Source organism: Vicia villosa, unplaced genomic scaffold, assembly GCF_029867415.1.
Source record: "Vicia villosa cultivar HV-30 ecotype Madison, WI unplaced genomic scaffold, Vvil1.0 ctg.004737F_1_1, whole genome shotgun sequence".
In the NCBI taxonomy this organism is placed as follows: domain Eukaryota; kingdom Viridiplantae; phylum Streptophyta; class Magnoliopsida; order Fabales; family Fabaceae; genus Vicia; species Vicia villosa.
Window position 1 is genome coordinate 41,277 of NW_026706501.1, and position 21,089 is coordinate 62,365.

General features: G+C 39.2%; 1 protein-coding gene across 1 annotated transcript; it reads right to left on the reverse strand.

Moving 5' to 3' along the window:
- Positions 1-8,574: 8,574 nt before the first annotated feature.
- On the reverse strand, positions 8,575-11,525 carry LOC131642267 (uncharacterized). Its single transcript, XM_058912546.1, has 2 exons — positions 10,603-11,525; positions 8,575-10,513 (listed from the first exon to the last, which is right to left on the reverse strand). The coding sequence occupies exons 1-2, from the start codon at positions 11,523-11,525 to the stop codon at positions 8,575-8,577; spliced, it is 2,862 nt and encodes a 953-aa protein (XP_058768529.1).
- Between the last annotated feature and the right edge of the window lie 9,564 nt (positions 11,526-21,089).

The following is a 21,089-nucleotide window of genomic DNA, read 5'->3' on the forward strand; positions in this document are numbered from 1 at the left end:
CTTATGCCTTGTTGAAATGCCTCGATAACCTGGCATATGTTTAAGTTGGGAGTTCTGCTCCAATGGTACCACATGCATTTGCACAGTTGAGTCGCATTTGAAGTTGTTGTTGTTGTTACGTTGTTGTTGTTATTATGTTGTTGTTGTTGTTATAAGTTGTTTTTGTTATACTTGTTGCTGATAATTGTTATTATACTTGTTGTTGGTAAATAATTATTATAACAGTTGTTGCTATTTGTTATTATAACTGTTGTTTGAATAAGTATGAAGTGGTGAAATTGTATGATCTAATTCTTAATATATTATTTATCATACGCTTGTTTATATTGTTGGATATCTCACCCCTTCTGAATGATGTTTCCCTACCATGGGAAATGGACAGGTACTCACGATAGCAATGGAAGTTTGAAGTGATTTTATGAAGTGTTTAGTTACTGTTAGTTCGAGTTGGGTCTTGCTCTGATACGTAGCACTCGGGGGGATGAACGATTGTCTTTTAATTGTTGTTATAACTATAAGTTGTTAACTTTTAAGTGGAATTTATGAAGTAATATGACGTTGGTGAAGTTGTTTTAGTTTAGTAAAAATATTATGCGAAGTGAAGTTGAATAATTGATATTATTATTATTAATAAAAGTTGTTTTATTTTTTAAAAGAGTAAACAGGTTTTATCGTTTCACCCGAGTTATGTGCTATGTATCTATGATATATGTGATTAAGTTGTTTGTTGTTTTACGTTGAATGTGACATCCCAATTGTATATTGAATTTCCGCACTCTGATTTTATTAAATATTCGTTGGGTAGATTTGGGGTGTTACAATTGGTATCAGAGCAGGTCGGTCCGTCCGGCCAGAGTCGTCTAATGTTATTTATTCCTCTGTATGCGACAAGTGTGTGAAACACTGTCAGTACTTGTTGTTTTCTGGTTGTTGCAAGTATTAGTTTGAGCGAACTGGGGGAGAAGAGTTGCTTCTCAGATGTGTTTTAGTTGGAAGTTGCAGAGAAGATTGTTATCTTGGTGTTTCGAAAACTGAAGTTCACCGAAAGAATTGGCTCTCGAGTTATAAAAAGTTTGGGAGCGAGGAATTATGTTAAGGACTGTTTGGAAAGTGATTAAGTTGAAGAGAATGAGTTTTTGAGTGAAATTTCCGTAAGCAAAACGTAGGAAAATTTCTGAATCATTGTGAAACTTCGAAAATTCATAACTGGAGTTCTGGACGTCCGATTTGAGTCCCGTTTGAAGCGTTGGAAAGCTAACGAGATGAATTTTCTTATAAAAATAGTGGCAGCCTTTGTAACAAATTTATTGGTGGCAGGATTATGTTGGAAAGAAATGAAATTGTCCGTTTAAGTAGATACCGTGTCAACTGTTGACGAAGGGACAATGATTAAGTGTAGGATTATTGTAGATCTTGTTATGGATTGTTAGTAAGTAATTATAAGAGTTGTTGCAGTTGTTAGAAGTACGAAGAGCATAACTTCAAGAATGAGGAGTGCTGATGATGATAGCACAAGGGAATTTTGTTCTGATAGTATCACAAGGCGTGTGGTAGTATGAAGTCGTAAGATGTCGGTGTTAGCGGATTCAGATGGTTTTGCAGATGTTGAACTATGATGCTTTTGGTGGTGTAAGTGCAATTTCTGAAGGAACATTTTGTAGTTGGTAATAATGGTTATACTCCATTACGATTGTCGGATATTTATTGACAAATTAAGGACTTGATCACCCTTAATCTCTTGTTGATAGTAGACGGAATTGTATTGGATGTCATAGACTTATTTTACTATCTCGATGATGCAGAAAGCGGTTAATGTTGAGGAAAAAAACTAAGGCTCGGGTAAAGCTTGTAAATTATAAGTTGATAGAAACTCTAATGAGGACGGTGAATTAAGATGGATGATCAGAGTTGCGCATCTGAAGCGTGATGTGCCAGAGTGTTGTGTTTCCTTGTAAATAGTGTTGATTGAAATAGGATTTCTTGTAAGTCATTGGTCAATAATGAGTTGAGTGGTTATCGGTCAAGTTATGTTGTCAGATTAGTATTATAATAATTTAGTCGTTGTTGCAGTAATGTTGTTGTTGGTTACCGTAGGTGGCGAATTATATCCTGAGATATCATGAAGTTGATTAAATTGGTTACTTTGAGGTTATTATGGGAGTGACCTGACAAAATGATGATGTGGAATGAAGTTGAGGTTGGAGTTGGTGGATAGAATTTTCGAGGACGAAAATATTCTAAATGGGGGAGAGTTGTAACACCCGGAATTTGATTATTTATTTAATTAAATTGTATAAGGAAATTATTTATTGGAATTAGTCGATGTTAGAATTATTGGCATTATTATAAGAGGCGTAATTGGAATTATGCGTTGTGTTGGGCGGATAAATTAATGATCGAGAAATTAGTCGGTTTAATCGGAGAATAATATTAGAGATAATATTACTATAATGGACTATTATTAATTTAAGTTGATTTAAGTCGTAGAGAATGATATTGAATATGTTGAGTTGGTGGTTCGGACGATTTATTTTATAGTCGGTAGTTAGTCAGTTTGGTGGAGAGAAATAATAATAGAATTAATATTATGGATCATGAGAGTGTTTTATTTAAGTGGGCTTAGACGTTGCGTTGGTGATAGTAATCATGGGGGTGTTAATTAGTAAGCCCAAATGAAGATTATAATTATAATAATAATTATAATAAAATAAAGGAAATAAGAAGAGAAGTTAGGTCCCAATAGACGTGGAGTAAGAAGAAAAGTTGGAGAAACAGGAGAGGTGAAGAAGAGAGCCATGGCGGAAGAGAAAAGCTAGAGGAAGACCAATTTTCGCAGCAAGTTTCTGCAGTGAGACACCTTAGTAAAACGGACGTTTCTCCCAATCCAACCGTTGGATCGTCGCGGTTCTTGGACACAACGTTCCAGACTCGTAGAGGTAACTTCTGACCGGAGCGATTTTCGTTTTGATGATTTTAAGTCCATCTGACAAAGCGATTTCCGAACAGGTTTTTGGTGCGTCTCTGCACGTTGTTAGTAAAGGTTTTCGGAGAAAAGTTGGAAGCGGCGGCATAAGCTATGGCAACCGGGAGAGTAGAGCAATCTCATATCCAAGGTAAGGGTGGGGTTCTAGCTCTATAAACGGGATTATGATGAATGATATGTGGGGGTTATGGTTGTATGATTGCCTTGTTTTGTGTGTTGTGATTGTATTGTTGAATGTTGAAATTGATTGACGTCGGTGAATAAGGTTATAAAAGTTCAATCAATGGTTGTGGGAAATTAACCTAGGGTTTATAATTATTATTGAGGAATTAGTTGTATAAAATTGCTAGATGTTGGTGGAGTATAACTATAATATTGCTATGTTCCTGTGATGGTCGAAATTGAATTGTACTAGAATCGAAGGAAGAAAATTGAGTTTTAATTTTGTTGGAAGATGCTGTCAGCGCAGGTAAGCGCCAAGGTTTGGACGAGGCGCGAACTAAAGGTTTCTGTGGTGTTCGCGGCGCAAAGAGAGATTCGCGGCGCGTGCTATACGAGTTTTAGAAATATGTTTTGATTTCTGGCTGTTGATGTTTTATGTTGGTTGTTGGGATCAAGCCTTAGTAGGATTAACTTGAGAAGAATTATAATTATTATTAGTGAAGAAATTGGTTTAAATTAATTAGAATATTATACCGTTGGAATTGATTAATATAATTAGTAGAAATTAATAGTGATGATTCTTAGTGATGAGATATGTAGTTAATGGATTAAGTTGTATAAAGATGGAATTGGTGTGAAGAAGAAATAGCAGTAGTAATAACGATGATATATGTAGCAGGCTGAATTAGTAGCATAATTGGAATTAATAATAGAATTAACGAATAGTAGAATTGGAATTAGAATGATAAGAATTGTTGGTAGTTGATTAATTAATAAATTGAAGAATTAGTACCTAGATGTTTAGGGGCTGTTTTGTAATGATTAAGTTGATGCAATTGATGCATGTTTAAGTTGTTGTTTTCGTTGTTGTTCTGGTTGTTGTTGTTGTTGATACGTTGATTAAGTTGCAGGTCTTATGACCAATGTTGTTTAAGTTATTGATGATTCGTTGATTAAGTTGCAGGTCTTACGACCAAGGTTGATTAAGTTGTTTGCGGTTGTTGCATTGTAGTGTTGTGACGTTGTAGTTGTTGTTATTGTTGCATGCATACATTTGCATATTATGTTGGCCTGGATTGGCAAAATGTTTAAGTTGGCCTTGACGGCACCTGTTTAAGTTGGCCTTGATGGCACCACGTTGAAGGCTTATGCCTTGTTGAAATGCCTCGATAACCTGGCATATGTTTAAGTTGGGAGTTCTGCTCCAATGGTACCACATGCATTTGCACAGTTGAGTCGCATTTGAAGTTGTTGTTGTTGTTACGTTGTTGTTGTTATTATGTTGTTGTTGTTGTTATAAGTTGTTTTTGTTATACTTGTTGCTGATAATTGTTATTATACTTGTTGTTGGTAAATAATTATTATAACAGTTGTTGCTATTTGTTATTATAACTGTTGTTTGAATAAGTATGAAGTGGTGAAATTGTATGATCTAATTCTTAATATATTATTTATCATACGCTTGTTTATATTGTTGGATATCTCACCCCTTCTGAATGATGTTTCCCTACCATGGGAAATGGACAGGTACTCACGATAGCAATGGAAGTTTGAAGTGATTTTATGAAGTGTTTAGTTACTGTTAGTTCGAGTTGGGTCTTGCTCTGATACGTAGCACTCGGGGGGATGAACGATTGTCTTTTAATTGTTGTTATAACTATAAGTTGTTAACTTTTAAGTGGAATTTATGAAGTAATATGACGTTGGTGAAGTTGTTTTAGTTTAGTAAAAATATTATGCGAAGTGAAGTTGAATAATTGATATTATTATTATTAATAAAAGTTGTTTTATTTTTTAAAAGAGTAAACAGGTTTTATCGTTTCACCCGAGTTATGTGCTATGTATCTATGATATATGTGATTAAGTTGTTTGTTGTTTTACGTTGAATGTGACATCCCAATTGTATATTGAATTTCCGCACTCTGATTTTATTAAATATTCGTTGGGTAGATTTGGGGTGTTACACAAAACAGTCATTATACAGTCAAAACTCAAGATATTTGGTCAACGACATTCTCATAACCCTAAAATCATCATTTGATCAAGGGTTGATCATGATGATGCAAGGAAAGATCAGAGAAGTCAAAAGTCAAGAGTTACTATTTTAGGCATGAACTGAAAAAGTCAACCAAACTTTGAAAATTCACCAAATATTCATACTTCATCAGAAAAATTCCCACCAAAGCTCATTTTGAAGAGAATTCATTCCTCTATCCAATGATCCAAGAATCAAAGCTCACAGGTCAATGGTTCAAGAAATATGGCTTCATACATTATAGGTCCTCTTTAAAAGTCAACAAAAAGACATGTTTTTCAAAAGGTCATAAAGGGAGAATGGAAAATGATTTTGATACGAGACCAAAGACATTGGTTAGAGGATTCTCTAAGGTTTCCAAAATGTCTTAGAACACCTCCATACCTCAAAAATTGAGGGAGATGGGCCTTGTCAAAGTTAGGCTATTTTGGAGGGAAAAATGTGAAGAAGTTTGATTTTCTTGCTAATGGGCCTATATTTTTAAATCCAAAACTTGTTCCTTAGGACATTGAGAGCCCATAGATCATTTCCCACGAATTTATTTAAATTATTTGATTTATTATGGATTTTTATTCATATTAAAAGTGATTTTAATCCAAATAAATCATATAATTGGAAAAGATTTGATTTGATTCAATTTTTTAACTAATGCCAATCACCATTAAACCACATATTTCATATAATTTCGTGCACAAGAGATTGAGAGAAAAATGATTCAATTAAAGCCAAATTTAGAATGAATATAAACCAAATTTCAATCAAATTTGCATGATTACAAATCAAAGATTCAATGAGATTTGATCATATTATGTTGACCTAATCCTCCTAGTATAAGTACTAATCAGCATCAGGGGCAAGGGGGACGAATTTTTTCTGCAAGAAAGAACCCTAAAACGAATTGAAAAAGTGGAGAAAATTTCAAGAGTCAATTTTCGATTGCAGCCTGGTTCAGACAATTTGAAGCATTCCAATACGTTCCTGGACATCCATTGAAGGTGTGTGGATCGTTAAACGACTTCAGCAACCCCAGAATCACCTCCATTAAGCCAAGGTAAGTCGCAAATATTCTTGATTCGATTTGCATAATTCATGACTCATTAGCATGTTTTGATTGCATAATATTATTTGTGATGATGTATGGATGGATTCTGGATCGTTAATTGCAATTCTGTGCCGGTATATGCTAGTAGCCATTGTTAGGGTTACGAGCTTCAAATTAGGGCTTTTCTTATTATGCAAAATTAGGGTCAATTATTGGTACCATTGGGACCGTGAGGCCTGGACGATCACGTCCATGGGGTCGCGAAACATTTTTGGTGTTGTTTTGTTGTATTCGTAGATGCAGGTTTGTAGCAACGGATGATTCGTCCGTAGGCAAAAGCTGGAGAACCTAAGGCGACGGTTCTGAGGAAGGAGATGACTGCGTGGCGTCATCTGAGTGGCCCATTCAAATCCCATACGCGCGCGAAGCAAATTGGGAATGCTCAACAATCCAGTGCATTATGACTCACGACCATACGGTACTCCCTCAGCGCATCACCTTCAGATTTCCAGATGGACTCATCCAACGTTTCCAGAGCTGCGACCACACCATGTTCCACACACGCGAGCCACACCTGATCGCAAGCTAAGTTTTGCAATTTTTTTTATATTTAATTACATAAGTCTAATCTTATTATTTATTTTAATCATTTATTTTTTCTTTTGTATTAATAAAACCTAATATATTATTTTTCATCAAATTTTTCATACAATAATAATAATTACTTTATTTATTAATATTAATATTTATATATTTTTATCTATATTATTTAATCTATTCTATTTTAATTTACCTTTAAAATCTCTACAAAAAAATCATAATAATTTTATTTAAATTCCAAAAATTCCATAAAATTATTTTTACACTCGATTTAATTATCCCGATTTAATTAATTAGGTCGTGAGACCAATAATTAATTAAATCGGTTGTATTCTCTTATTTTCATTTTGTGCCCTAATCAGGGTTTATGGAGAATACTCCAATACACTAAAAATCTTCTTCTTCTGTGCCTTTTTCAGGGTTATCTTTTCAAACGCCTTCCGACTACGCGCCTGACTCAAAAGCCAAAGTTAAGCGCTTAGTTTAATTTAATTTAAATTATATTTGATTTATATTTTAAATTAGGGTTTGCCTTGCGTTCACCTTCTTTTTTGCCTTGCCTTTCAGGGTCAACCCTAAAAGCGCCTAGTAACCATATCAGATCAAATGCAAAAAGCTAAGTACCTTTCATTTATTTGCTCATTTTAATTTATTGTCTCAACCTTCTTATTTTAGGGTTAGGGATGTTCGCCTCCGAATTAGTCATACACTCACCCTATTTTTATTTTGTTTGCTTTTTCAGGATTCGATGATTGCCAAAGCTACGAATGTTTGGTAACCCTAAACCCTGACTTTAATATTTTTCTGTTTTATTATTACTTGTGTCAAACCCTATTAAGGGATCCGCTGGTTACAATTCCCCTCTCCTCCGCTGGTTTCATTTTCCCCCTTCCCTTTATTGCTTTATATACTGCGTGGTTAGTAATCTTAGGGAGTGCAAGCCTTAAACTGAATTAGAATAACTAATTAAAAGATAAATATCTGAACATAATCACGTGAATGTTGCACACACGCACCTTTTGGGGTAACCTCTCTGTTGCCTGTTGCCTTGTTGCCTGTTGCCTTTGTGTTTTTGCAGAATAAGCCACGTCCCTCGAATTCGAGGATACCTCAGCCATGCTGCCTCGAATACTAAAGGTCATACGACCCTAAATGATGCTGCCTTCGATACACAATATGACCTCGACCCTCGGAAGTTGCCTACGGAAAAAGGCTGAGGTATCTTCTGGCTGCCTACGAAATGGCTTATTCTGATCCTTGCCTTAGACTACCTGCCCTTCTATGGCATGGGACAGTCTTATGGCAAAGGATGCTTCGATGACCCTTCAACCTCCAAACGAAAGGCTTCCTGCCCTCTTATGGCAAGGATAGACCCTTTCATTCTGAAAGGCAAAAAAGAGACCTATCATCTGAGTTTAAGGTAATTGCCCCTAATTGCCTTGCAATGCTCAAACCTTTTTATTATATTCTTTCTCATAATTTTTCAAAAGGGCAACGCTTATTCACAAGCTAAAGTCCCTATCTTTTTCATCTACTTTTTCTAAACAAACGAGCAAGCAAAGCAATTAAGAGCCCATGGAAAACCATGGATGCAAAGGGTGCCTTACACCTTCCCTTTGCATAAATTACCCCCCGAACTTAGATTTCTTTTAAAAGGTTTTTTCTGTTTCTTTTTGCCTTTCTAAATTTGTTTGGATAAAATAAAAGTCGGTGGCGACTCTTGCTTACCGCGACATTCCGATTAATAAAAAGTCAGTTCACCGTGTTACAACCAGATTCAACCACAGCTTTAGCTTCCTTTAGTGAAGACATGGGAGCCTCCAACTTCTTATTTTCAACATAAGGGATCTTGATAGTCTGGACAGCCTCAAAGGCCTGGTAAGGCGTCTCGTGGACCTCTCCTTCCACCTCGATATACCTGAAGGACGCAAGATGACTTACCACGTGTTCTTCTTCCCCACATATTGTGACTATCTTTCCTTGAGTCGCAAATTTGAGTTTCTGATGTAATGTGGAAGTCACGGCCCCAGCAGCATGGATCCATGGGCGTCCTAGGAGACAACTGTAGGACGGGTGGATATCCATCACGAAGAAAGTAATAGTGAAGAGCTGAGGTCCTATCATTATCGGCAAGTCAACCTCCCCAAACACTGATCTTTTTGAGCCATCAAAGGCTCTCACAGTTAATTCACTCGGCCTTATCTCAACGCCAGAATAATCTAGCCTCATCAAAGACGACTTCGGTAATACATTCAAAGAAGATCCAGTATCCACGAGAACACGTGATAACATAATCCCTTTACACTCCACTGATATATGCAAAGCTCTATTATGGTTTCTACCTTCGGAAGGCAAGTATGCATCGGTGAATCCCAATCCATTACCAGCGTTGATGTTTGACACCACCCCTTCAAGTTGATTCACTGAGATCTCCGGAGGGACAAAGGCAGTACTTAGAAGTTTCAACAAAGCATTTCGATGTGTCTCCGAACACAAGAGTAACTGCAAGATCGAAATCTTTGATTGAGTTTGACTCAGCTGGTCAACCACTTTATACTCACTTTTCTTTATGATCTTTAGGAACTCTTCCATCTCTTTGGCCACTGTATCTTCAGATTTAGAGCTTTGCCCCTGATCCACTGTATCTTCTGCCACTCTTTTTCCTTTATCTCGAGCTAGGGCTTCTGCATTATCATCGCGAGCATTTTGAGGAGGATTGAAAATACGACCACTCCTTGTCATTCGCCCAATGCCAACAACATTGTCCACATCTTCTTTCTCAACTGGAATTTCGATCTCATGCTTGGTCCCTTGGTAGAAAACTTCTGCTCCATAATTCCATGGGATTGCTCTTTCACTAGTATACGGGACGGGACCAGGAAGTGTAATAACCAAAGGAGGTGCTCTGGCAGGAATCGGAATCTTGGCAGGAGTATAAGGAATGGATACCACATTAACTTCGTTTTCAACCACTTTAGGACATCGCACATGCTCAAATTGTAGATACCCGTTATCTATTAACTGTTGGACCCTACTCTTCACATTATCACAAACTGAGGCATCAGCTAGGCAATCAACACAAAATTCCCCACAACCGGAGAACAGACCCATCCTCAACAATTCCTTCTTCAATAATGGCAATAACGAGCCTAGTTCGATTACATCTTTAACTAGGTGAGCATCTCCAACAATATCAATGGCATTTGCAGCATGAGCTCCATGGGGAGGCATAGGGTTCTGAACAACGTTAGGCCCTTGAGTAGGGGTGAACTCAATAGCCTTTGAATCAATCAGATCTTGTACCTTATGCATGAATCCTATGCAATGTTCAATATCATGACCAGCAGCCCCAGAATGAAAATCATAGTGAGCATTCGCATCATAGCTAGGAGGGAGCTTAGCAGGTGGAGGGCCCATGGTACGAAGTTGCACCAACTCACGATGTAAAAGATGAGCAAGTAGTTGTGCATATGTCATAGGTATGGGATCAAAATTTCTTGGTGCTCTCGGCTTTTGCTGATACTGACGCGGAGGATACCTTTGCTGTTGTTGTTGTTGTTGTTGAAGAGGAGCATTCGGTATGGTCACCGCGGCTACTTGTTGATAAGCATGGCCTTTGCCTTTACCATAGTAAGCAGCACTCGTTTCACCCTCTCTCTTCTTAGCAAATCCGTTATATGGTTTCTTCCCCCTGCCCCAGAGGAGGAACTAGCAACACTTGGATTCTGTATTCTACCAGCCTTAATTCCACTTTCAATACGTTCACCGATCATGACCAACTCGGCGAAGCTCGAGGACGCAGAGCAGGCGGAGTAATATTGGCCCTCCAGAGTATTGGTGAACATATCCATCATCTCTCTTTCCAGCATAGGTGGTTGGACTCTAGCCGCCAACTCGCGCCATTTCTGCGCATGTTCTTTGAAGGACTCATTAGACTTCTGGGCAAGGTTCTGTAACTGAATGCGATTTGGGGCCATGTCAATATTATACTGATATTGCTTCACGAAGGCCTCAACCAGATCTCTCCAACTTCGGATGTGAGCTCTCTCCAACCTCATATACCACTCCAAGGATGCCCCAGTAAGGCTATCTTGGAAGAAGTGCATCAACAATCCTTCGTCCTCAGAGTATACATGCATTTTGCGATAGTAAGCTCGAACATGTGTCTTAGGACAAGTATTCCCCTTGTATTTCTCAAAATCAGGTACTTTGAATTTCGGTGGCACACGGACGCCAGGAACCAAACCCAAATCACTGATGTCCATACCAAGTCCTTGGCCTTCCATTGCCCTCATCCTTTCCTCCAGACCTCTAAACATCCTTCCAGCATCATGTGGAAGTCCCCATTCTCTTTTAGGAAACAAATCCTCGTGTCGGTCCTCTTCCAACACGGGGATAGTAGCAGCCCTTCTGATTTGTTGTGTAGTTTGTCCTTCAGGAGTAGGCCGAGGAGGCCCCTGAGGATTACCTTGATTGGCAGCAGGAGGAATCACACCAAGTCCTCCGTTCACAGGTTCTCCATTGACACGGATATCAGCAGAATTTCTTTGTGGGGGGTCCGCAACAACCTGAGCAACTGTGTCCATCCGGATTTTGAGCTCTTCTTGGCGATCAGCCATGCCTTGCATGACTTCCATGAACTGAGCCATCTGGGAAGTGACTTGAGCTCTCATCTGGATAAGGTCGTCCCTTAACTGATCCATTTGCAGTGATTGATTAGCCCTTGTATAATAGCGATGCGTAGGTGGAGGTGCAATTGCTGAAAGAGAAAACCTGATCAGTCAAACGAGAATACCATCTGGTGTACCTGTTATACATGAATGCATGAAATGCATGAGTGCATGGTGTGCATGTGAATGTCATGTTTTTATTATTTTTAGGATTCTTTAGCTTTGTCTCAAATCAAACAACACAAGATAATAATGAGAGATCATGGAACCAATACTAAGGAATGAGAAACAAATCCATTAACTTCAAAACCCAATTCTGGAAATACCAAGTACAAATAATCCCGCTCACATGAGCCAACAAAATACAAACATAACAAAGAGAACCCCAACCAACAAGTCTGGTGGTGGTCCGACATAAAATCATCTCTAAGGAGGACCCTCCATGTCAACATGACGAAGTGCGCTTTCTCCAATATGCTTTTCGCTCCAAGCCTTCATCTCATCGAACAGAATCTTGGTATTCTCATGATTAGGTTTCAGGATGAGTGCTTGGATTAGCAAGTCCTTTCTAGCGTGCATTACTTCCATTTGACGGTTTCTCAACTCCCAGTACCTCGCCTCCTCCTGAGCCTGAGTATTCTCCTGATTTTTACGCTCCACCTGGCCTTTCAATTCTCTCACATTTGCATAGCATGATTCCAACTTTTCTTGATGTTCTAGCAGACTCTTACTTGCCTTCTGACGACGGGTTTTTTCTGAATGAGCCTTCTCAGTTTGAATCTGAAGTTGCTCAGTCAACTTTGCCAATTTGACCTCATATTGCTCCTTCATCTTTCTCTCTCTAGAGCTATCAACGATTCGGGATCTTTTCTGAGAGGTATTTCCACCAGCATACAATTCCTCAAGCTCTTTTTCTTTCTGTTTTAATTTATGTATCGCAGACAGTTTCTCTTGGCGAGCAATGTCCATCTTAACCTGCATTGTTTCCATTTGTTCAGTTAATTCCCTATTTTGATTCACCGTTTGATTGTAGCGTGGCATGGAAACAATGTTGGGTTGGTCCTCAGATGGAGGGTATAAGGGATCCTTAGGAGGAAAAGGCATCCCTTGAGCTTCGGCCACAGATTTCACCCATGTAGTGTAGGCTTCATAAGTAGCACAATCCTTTTGGCCAAAGTGCTTCTTACCCTTCCGACGAACTGTTTTCCAGGCTTGTACCATTTCTTCCAGCTTACCAGAATTTGTGGCCAAATGGTAGAACATGACATCATCAACTTCTTTCTCTTCAGGGGGACTCACGAAAGCATATCCCAAAGTCCTTCTAGCCAAGACGGGATTATAATTGATTCCTCCCCTTAAACCCATGAGAGGCACATTGTTAAATTTTCCGCAACCCATAATAATCTCCACGTCATCCAACGATCTATTATACCAGACAATGTCTTTGGCTACCAGCCCCATGATTCTATCGGACCATCTTGATGTATGTCTATTGTCAACGAAAGGGCCGCGCTCAAAAAGATGATATCTAAACCAACGATAAAATAATGGAGCACAACATTGAACCAATCCCCCTTTTCGGTCATTTCTGTGATGTATTGAGTGATAAACATCACCCAGGTGCGTAGGAACCGGGTTCTTCAGAATGAATATATGGATCACGTTCATGTCAACAAAATTGACCACATTTGGAAACATTGCTATGCCCTAGATACTCAAAGCCAGAAGAGCTCTATATGTGTCCCATTCTTTAGCCACAACAGCGTCATAAGCTTACTGAACCAAGAACTCCAAATAGAACCCAGGACAATTTCCCTTTTCCTTGAGGTTTGCTTCCACAACTGATTTGCTCAAATAAAGAGCCTTTGCAATCTCAATAGAAGTAGGAGCTTTAATCATACTATGATACGGTTTCTGCTCTTTGATAGAGATGCCGAGAAAAAAAGAGTATTCTTCCAAGGTAGGAACCAAATGGTAGTCAGGAAATGTGAAGCAGCGGAGAGAAGGGTTGTAGAATTGGAGCAAAGTGTGAACTCCGTCCCATTCATACTTGGTAAACGGTGTCTTGAGGAAGTACAGAATCCTCCCATAATCTTGTTTGAACTTGGTCAACTCATCCAGTGTAATCTGACTTGCCAACCCCTTGAGAGAATCCAGATTCGGATTCGGAATAGTGTACGAGTAGGTGTTCTTTCTACCAGGCCTCATCTTTGAGAACGGTATGTTGATCGGAGACAAAGCCAAAAGATCCTGAAAATAAATGAAACATGCATGTTAAATGATATGATGGAATGTGTTTCGTTTGGGGGAGAATCATAAAGTCTTCTCTTTTGTTTCTTTATATCCATTTTCTCTTTTTTTCCCCTTTTTTCCTTTTTTTTTGTAATACTTTGTTTTTTCTCTTTTTTTTTTCGAAACAGACTTTAGGATCCTCCCACAACGAAACAAAGTGGATATAGTAGTGATGTGATGTGATATGTGTGCAATGTGTTGAGAGATTGATTCTCTCGCATATCTAGATATCTGGGTTATACTGAATGTAACAGGTTCAGAATTCCGGTTTCAAATTGCAATATAGAAATCCGGGTATGATGAAGGCTAGTATCCTGTCCCACCCCAATCTCACAGGTATGAAGTCTAGACACGGACAGGTGGTCCCTAATGGTCACCAGGGTTAACGATTCCCATGGGGTACAATGTGTTTGAGGCACAAACGTGCTAGACACAATGTTCCATGAAAGAACCTCGCCTGGTCGTGGTACCCCATGTCAAACTCGATCGTATCAAACGCTACGAGAGTTGACATGGGCATCCACACTAATCCTAAGTATCACTGGCCTAGGTAGTGGGCCTTTTACGTCACACAAACCCCCCACCTGCAAAACAATTCAGGAAAAATATGTGCAAATAGGAAATAGACATGATATGCAAACATAAAATAAATGAATGCAACACATAAGCAATATATAGCGCACCCCATAAACAAACAAACAAACAAAGGCTAGGATCGACTCGCGAGGAACGGACCAGCACAGGTCTATCACAGTCCCTAGCAGAGTCGCCAGCTGTCGCTACCGCGAAAAATGGATCAGAGTCGCCACTAATATATTTATCCCATAAGGGAAAGGAATACTAGGAAACCTAACTCAGAATAAGAACAAGGTCTTTCGACCAGAGAACAGGGCACGAGAGTCGGTTACGCAAGGGGAAGGTGCTAGCACCCCTCACGCCCATCGTACTCGATGGTATCCACCTATGTTTGTTTCTATCTAAAGGGTGTGTACTATGTCTATGTCTATATGCGAATGAATGCAAAATGTAGGGAAAAGAAAGAATTGTACTCGCACGGGCCCTACCCCGCTGCCTACGTACCCTTCGTGATGTTCTCCATTCCTATGTTCAGTTAACTCGACACGAGTGTTCATCCCTCACAAGGAATTTGAAATGGTTGAGGAATCAATGAGGTTCTTTGGACACGGCGGTCGCTCACCTTTTATTCTTCTGATTAGTTGTCACACGACTTTATTCTTGCTTTGCAATTTCATCGTCTTTTTTTTTTGCTTCTTTTGTCATTTTTCTTTTCATCCTTTTCTGCTTATATCTTTTTTTTGCCATTTCTTTTTTTTTGCTATTTATTTTTTTTGAACAAGTCGTGTGACCTCGCATTATCTTTGATTCGTTGGAGGTGATTGCGACCGCCTCACTCCTTTGATTTGATGAAGGATTACCATTGTGGTATCGTCATCTCTTAATCTCTTGATGAAATAAGGATAATCATTGCGGTTTTGACATTCCTCAACCTTTTGAAGGATAACCATTGTTATATCCTTAGATGCATACCCTTTTGGTGAGTTTTGAAAGCTCGATCAAGTTAAATGAACACTACCTTGCCCTAAGGTTAAAATAAGGGTTTTTTATGGTTAGAAAAGAAACTCCTACTTCAAGGCTCAAAGGGGTTGACGAGGGTCTATCTCCTTTATATCTCCGGTGTTTGGGGATTTGAAATAATGCCTGTACATCCTCAGTAGGGTTTTATTCATAAGCACACAATTAGAGATTTTGCATTTTTATCTTTCATCATTCTCCCTCCGCTCTTTGCCTAAGCAAGCGATTAGTAAAGTTGATATCGTAATGCCAAAACCTTTTATGAGTGGAAACGAATGGATTACTTCAAGACAAACATAAACAATGTATTTTTATTTACATTCAACGATTAACAAGCTTTTACATGCTAACAATGCTTAAACACACAAAGGAAAATTTACAAATGAGAATGCAGTAAATAAACTAAATGAATGTCATTGTTGAGGAGACTTGACTCCGTCTGGACTTATTGCTCTTGAATACTTCCTACAATTTTGAGACCTCATCGACTTCAATTCATGCATGAACCTTTTGGGGTGAACAACACACAATCCTCAGTTGAATGGTTTTGTGCTCCAGCATGGTAGTCACTTAGTATTATCATGTGTTCCTTCCAAACACTTCAGATTACTTCAAAAGAAAACTCCAACGAAGTCACGCAAGAGTTGTAAATTTTTACCTTTCTTTAGGGATTCGAGCAATGCGAGTGATGCAATGCTCAAGATAAGAGTATGTCTTGCTTATCCCTCAATCGGAAGCCCCAAGCATAGATGTTGGATAAGTATTCACCACCAAACACGTAGGAACCTTGCGTGGTCATCAAACTTTGAAAAGCTATATGTTGTAAGGAAGGCTCAAAACACTAACTGAAACACCAATCCCCTGGATACAACTGAGCACAAGAACCTTGAGAATGGGAAATGCTTCTACAAAACACTCTTGATTACCTCTTGGAAAAAGATTCTTACAAAGTCGCTCAAGAATTTGTGGTGCTTTTATTATTATCATACCAACGAGTTCAAACAAGGAAGGTAACTTTCAACAAGACAAGGAATATTGCAAATGAGAATACAGAAATGAAATGATGATTGCCATCCTTGAGGAGCCTTGACTCCGTCTGGGCTTATTGTTCTTTGGAGACTTTCTAAAATCTGGGCTCTTACTCGGGCAAGGGAATTCCATTCACACACATGTTTCCTCCTTGAAGGGTTATATACCTCTCGTCAATCAACTGTTGTACTTTGGCTTTGAAAGCGTTGCAGTCTTCAGTGGAGTGCCCTGCTGATCCAGCGTGATACCCACATTGCACATTAGGATCATACCCAGTGGAAACGGATGGGGTGGAGGCTTCAGAGATTTGGGAACCACCAATGAGCTTTGGACTAGATATGGCAAAAGTTTAGTGTATGTCATAGGAATCTGGTCCAAAGGAGCATTTCTTCGTCCCAAATTATTTCTAGGTTGGCATTGATTTGGATGACCATGTTGATATGGAGCACTTTGCTTTTGTGGCAAATACTGAGTCGGTTGTTGTTGGACCATCTGGGGTTGTTGATGATTCAAATACCCAATCTGTTCAGGTGTCTTCCCCTTTTGATTTGGCCGTGAAACAATAAAGGACTGACAGAGTGGAGGATCTGGAATCCAAGATAATGTATTGTACTTCTGACCTGAAGTAGATCTGGCATAAAAGTATGAATCAACCTTTTCTTCCACCACAGTTGAAGCCCTATTGCCTTGGACACTCATACCCTCGGGGGTGAACAAAATCACTTTTGAGTCAATGAGATCTTGAATTTGATATTTCAGCGCCCTACAATTCTCAATATTATGACCAGGTGCCCCATAATGGAACTCGCAGCGAGCATTGGCATCATAACCAGGGGGGAGCGTTTTAGGCATGGACAAATCTCGTAGCTCAACCAGCTGAAGTTCCAACAAGCAAGGAAGTAGCTGAGCATAAGGCATTAGGATCAGATCGAGAACCCTCTGGGGCATCTTAGGTTTTTGCCCACACATTTGGCCCCCTTGGTTCATTCTAGGGACATGGACCAATTGTCGTGGAGGTTTTGGCACTTGAGGTTGAGGGAGAGGTCCTTGAGGCATCCCATGAATGGGAAGAGATCCTATTGAAGAGAAGAAATCAACAATTTCAGCAGGGACAACATCACCTTCCTTTCTAAGTACCGTCTTCAGAACTTCCATGACCAGACTCACTTGAGTCTTCAACTGACTATTTTCCTCCTCTAATGCACCCTGATTATGGATCAACTCTTGCATTTCCAACATAAGATGGCCCATTTGTTCCCTCATCTCATCCATTTCCTCACTGAGTTGTTCCATAGTTGATCTCGGAGCTTGTGGCGGTGAGAAGTCAAATCTGTTGTTGATCTTGAAATCTGAAGAGAAAGGGTCCCATAAGTCTTTGAAAGAGCCATGAAATGCATGATGGTATGAATGTATGTTTCATTTATGAGAGATTCTAAAGCCTTTTCATCAACTTTTGTTTCTCTTTTCCTTTTGGAATCAAAGCCCCTTTTTTGTATGGAGTATTTTTTCTTTTCCTCTTTTTTTTTGCTTTTTCTATTTCCTTTTTTCTCTTTTTTTTTTTGAAATAGACTTTAGGATCCCCCATAAATGAAGTGGACAAAACAATGATGTTATGCGATGCAACAACATGGGATCAAGGTCCATATAATCTTAGTAATCACTGTACAATCCTCTGAATAACTGATATAGGTCAGATGTCACGGGATCAAAGGTCCGGCATAGGTACCACACAACCATAGGAACAATAGTCACCAACAGAACAGAATAGTCACCAACGGTACCTGTCATGTATATCCCTCCCCACTCACAGGTGAATCTAGGTCAGGGTAGGTCAAAAGGTCTCCAGCGTTAACAACTCTCCTAAAACACCATCATTGTTGCAAATACATGCCAACAATGGTATCCCATTCGAGTCTCGACTGGTCATGGGTCTCATGATCGCAATCAACAGAACCTGACATTTTGTTGGCGTCATGACTATCCACTCTATCCTAGGTATCCTATGTGTCAACTCTGGCCTGGGTATTGGGCCTTTTACCTCATAGAATCATCCCCACCCAACCTGCAAATAGAGAAAATATGTGGTCCCCACGGGGACCCATAATATAGTCCAGATGCATGCGAGAAGTAAACATGATATGCAAGCAAAAAATAAACATGATATGCAAGCATATATATATACAAATGATGCAAACATATAAATAAAACAAAGAAACACCCAAAGAAAAGAAACAAACAAAGGCTAGGATCGACTCGCTAAGAATGGACCCGCAATAGGTCTATCACATCCCCAGCAGAGTCGCCAGCTGTCGCACGCTCGCGAAAAATGAACAGAGCCGCCACCAATATATTTATCCCATAAGGGAAAGGAATATCAGAAAACCTAGGAAAGGAAGGAACAAGGTCTTGCGACCAGAGAATCTAGGTACGGGAGTCGGTTACGCAAGGGGAAGGTACTAGCACCCCTCGCGCCCATCGTACTCGATGGTATCCACCTATGTTTGTTTCTATCTAAAGGGTGTGTACTATGTCTATGTCTATATGCGAATGAATGCAAAATGTAGGGAAAAGAAAGAATTGTACTCGCACGGGCCCTACCCCGCTGCCTACGTATCCTTTTCAGGAATCAGAGTTACCGTAGCTCGGCTCACGATTTTCTGTTTGTTTTTGTGTTTTTTAGTTGGGCATAGTTAACGTTCGCGCTCTTGCATAAGGGATCGCCTACAATGCGTTCGAGCGGAAATAACATTACCCTTAGAAAGAAGGAAAAGAAATGATTGGTTTGTGTCTTTTAGGGTAGATGAGTGATGAACAGTTCCCAATACCGGGCCACTCACCACTTTCTCTACTTTGTTTTAATTTGAACCATTGTTAGGTGTTTTAAGTGTTTTTGGTTGGGTGTTTTTTAAGGGGAATTTGTTTGCGAGTTGAATCACATAAAAGTGTATAACGGTAGAGAAACAGATTAGGGAATGAATCCCACTCATCTCTCTTCCATTATATAGTGTTCGAGAAACAGATTAGGGAATAAATCCCACTCATTTCTCTCCCACCAAGTGATTAAGAAACAGATTAGGGAATAAATCCCACTCATTTCTCTCCCACCAAGTGATTAAGAAACAGATTAGGGAATAAATCCCACTCATTTCTTATAGCGATCGAGAAACAGATTAGGGAATGAATCCCACTCATTTCTCTCCGCTAAGTGATTAAGAAACAGATTAGGGAATAAATCCCACTCATTTCTCTCACTATAAGTAACGTGTGATTCGCGTCTTCCTTTTATTAAGTATTTTAAAAGTTGAAAAGAAAAAGAATGCAATAGGGAACTAATCCTAAATTCTAATCTAAGTTGTTCTAATTCCTATCTATGTACAAAAGGAATCTAAAATGGTACTAACGAAATAGGCCTAAAATAAGGCCAAAAATACAAGCAATAAAATCACACAAGCGTCATACAAAAATAACATGGAACTAGTATGAAAACAATTCAAGCATCAATGCAAAATTAAACTAGAAAACTACTATTTTTTATGACCTTTTTATGAAGGAAATTTAATGTCAAAATTAACCTAAAAATCTACTATTTTTATGAGTTTTCTAAGGTCAATGATCACCTAAAAATCTAACAAAATATTAAAGGTCTTATCAAGTTTTTATCAACTAAAAGTAATGGGAAAAACTACGTGAAGAAAACTAAGATCTAACATTTTAATGGAGTCAGGGGGTGCACCAGCAGTTTTGTTATGCACTGAAACTGCTTACAAGCAAAACAGGGCCCAAAATAGGGGGGCGAATAGTATGGGCGCGCAGAGGCCCAGTCCAGAGTATGGTGGTGTATTAGCTGTGAGGGAGTGCAGTTTCAGGAATGGGCAAGGCCCAGGGCGTGTGGCCCAAAGTCACAAGCCAATTGATCCATCTCTATTTCATTATTTCACCTATTTCTATTATTGTGTATCAGCATGTTAATATTACTTTAGACTATGGTTGAATTGAAATGTGGCATTCAATTAACATGTAGACACTGCATCAACTGGTCATGGTGGAATTTTAAGTCACTAAAGACAAAATAGCAAACGGACCAACCAGATACTGACACGCCACATTCTAATCATTTACTACAAGACAAAAATGAGCTACAATTTGGGAGAGTAAACCAATAATACGCTGCCACACATGCTACTGAGGGAAAATATTTTAAAAGACACAGACGCCGGAGCATCGCTCCGGTCATCTTCTCCGGCGAGGCTCGCGGCGGAGCTGGCAGCATTTTTCCATAAATTGCTAGAGTTTATACCTTTCGAATCGGAATCTCGAGCTGATCATGGATCTATCATTAGTTTTCTTAGGCAACACCTCTAAAGACCTAACCAAAGTGCACTCAAGGAACTCTAATTTCCAAGATTCCCTCAAAACGATAACAGAGCACGTCATTCAAATACACTTATCGCATAGAGTCAAAACATGGCATTAAGGCGATAAACATGTTCTGATTCACCCATCCATAGCTCAGAGTTCGTAAAATGCAACGCACGATTACCTCATACATTCATGCTATCATGCAAAGAATTTTAGATTTCTTACCTGGAACAGATCCTAGGCCTCGAAGAACAGAAAACCTGCTGCTCTCCCCCCTTCGCTCCTCAGTTGATGACGACGAATATGCTTCAAGATGAGACGAGA

Excerpts from the sequence above, each read along its gene's own strand:
- LOC131642267 (XM_058912546.1), bottom strand. The coding sequence starts at position 11,525 with ATGGATCAGTTAAGGGACGACCTTATCCAGATGAGAGCTCAAGTCACT. Across the intron at positions 10,514-10,602 it reads GCGTCCTCGAGCTTCGCCGA|GGGGAAGAAACCATATAACG; the intron begins GTTGGTCATGAT and ends CCTCTGGGGCAG.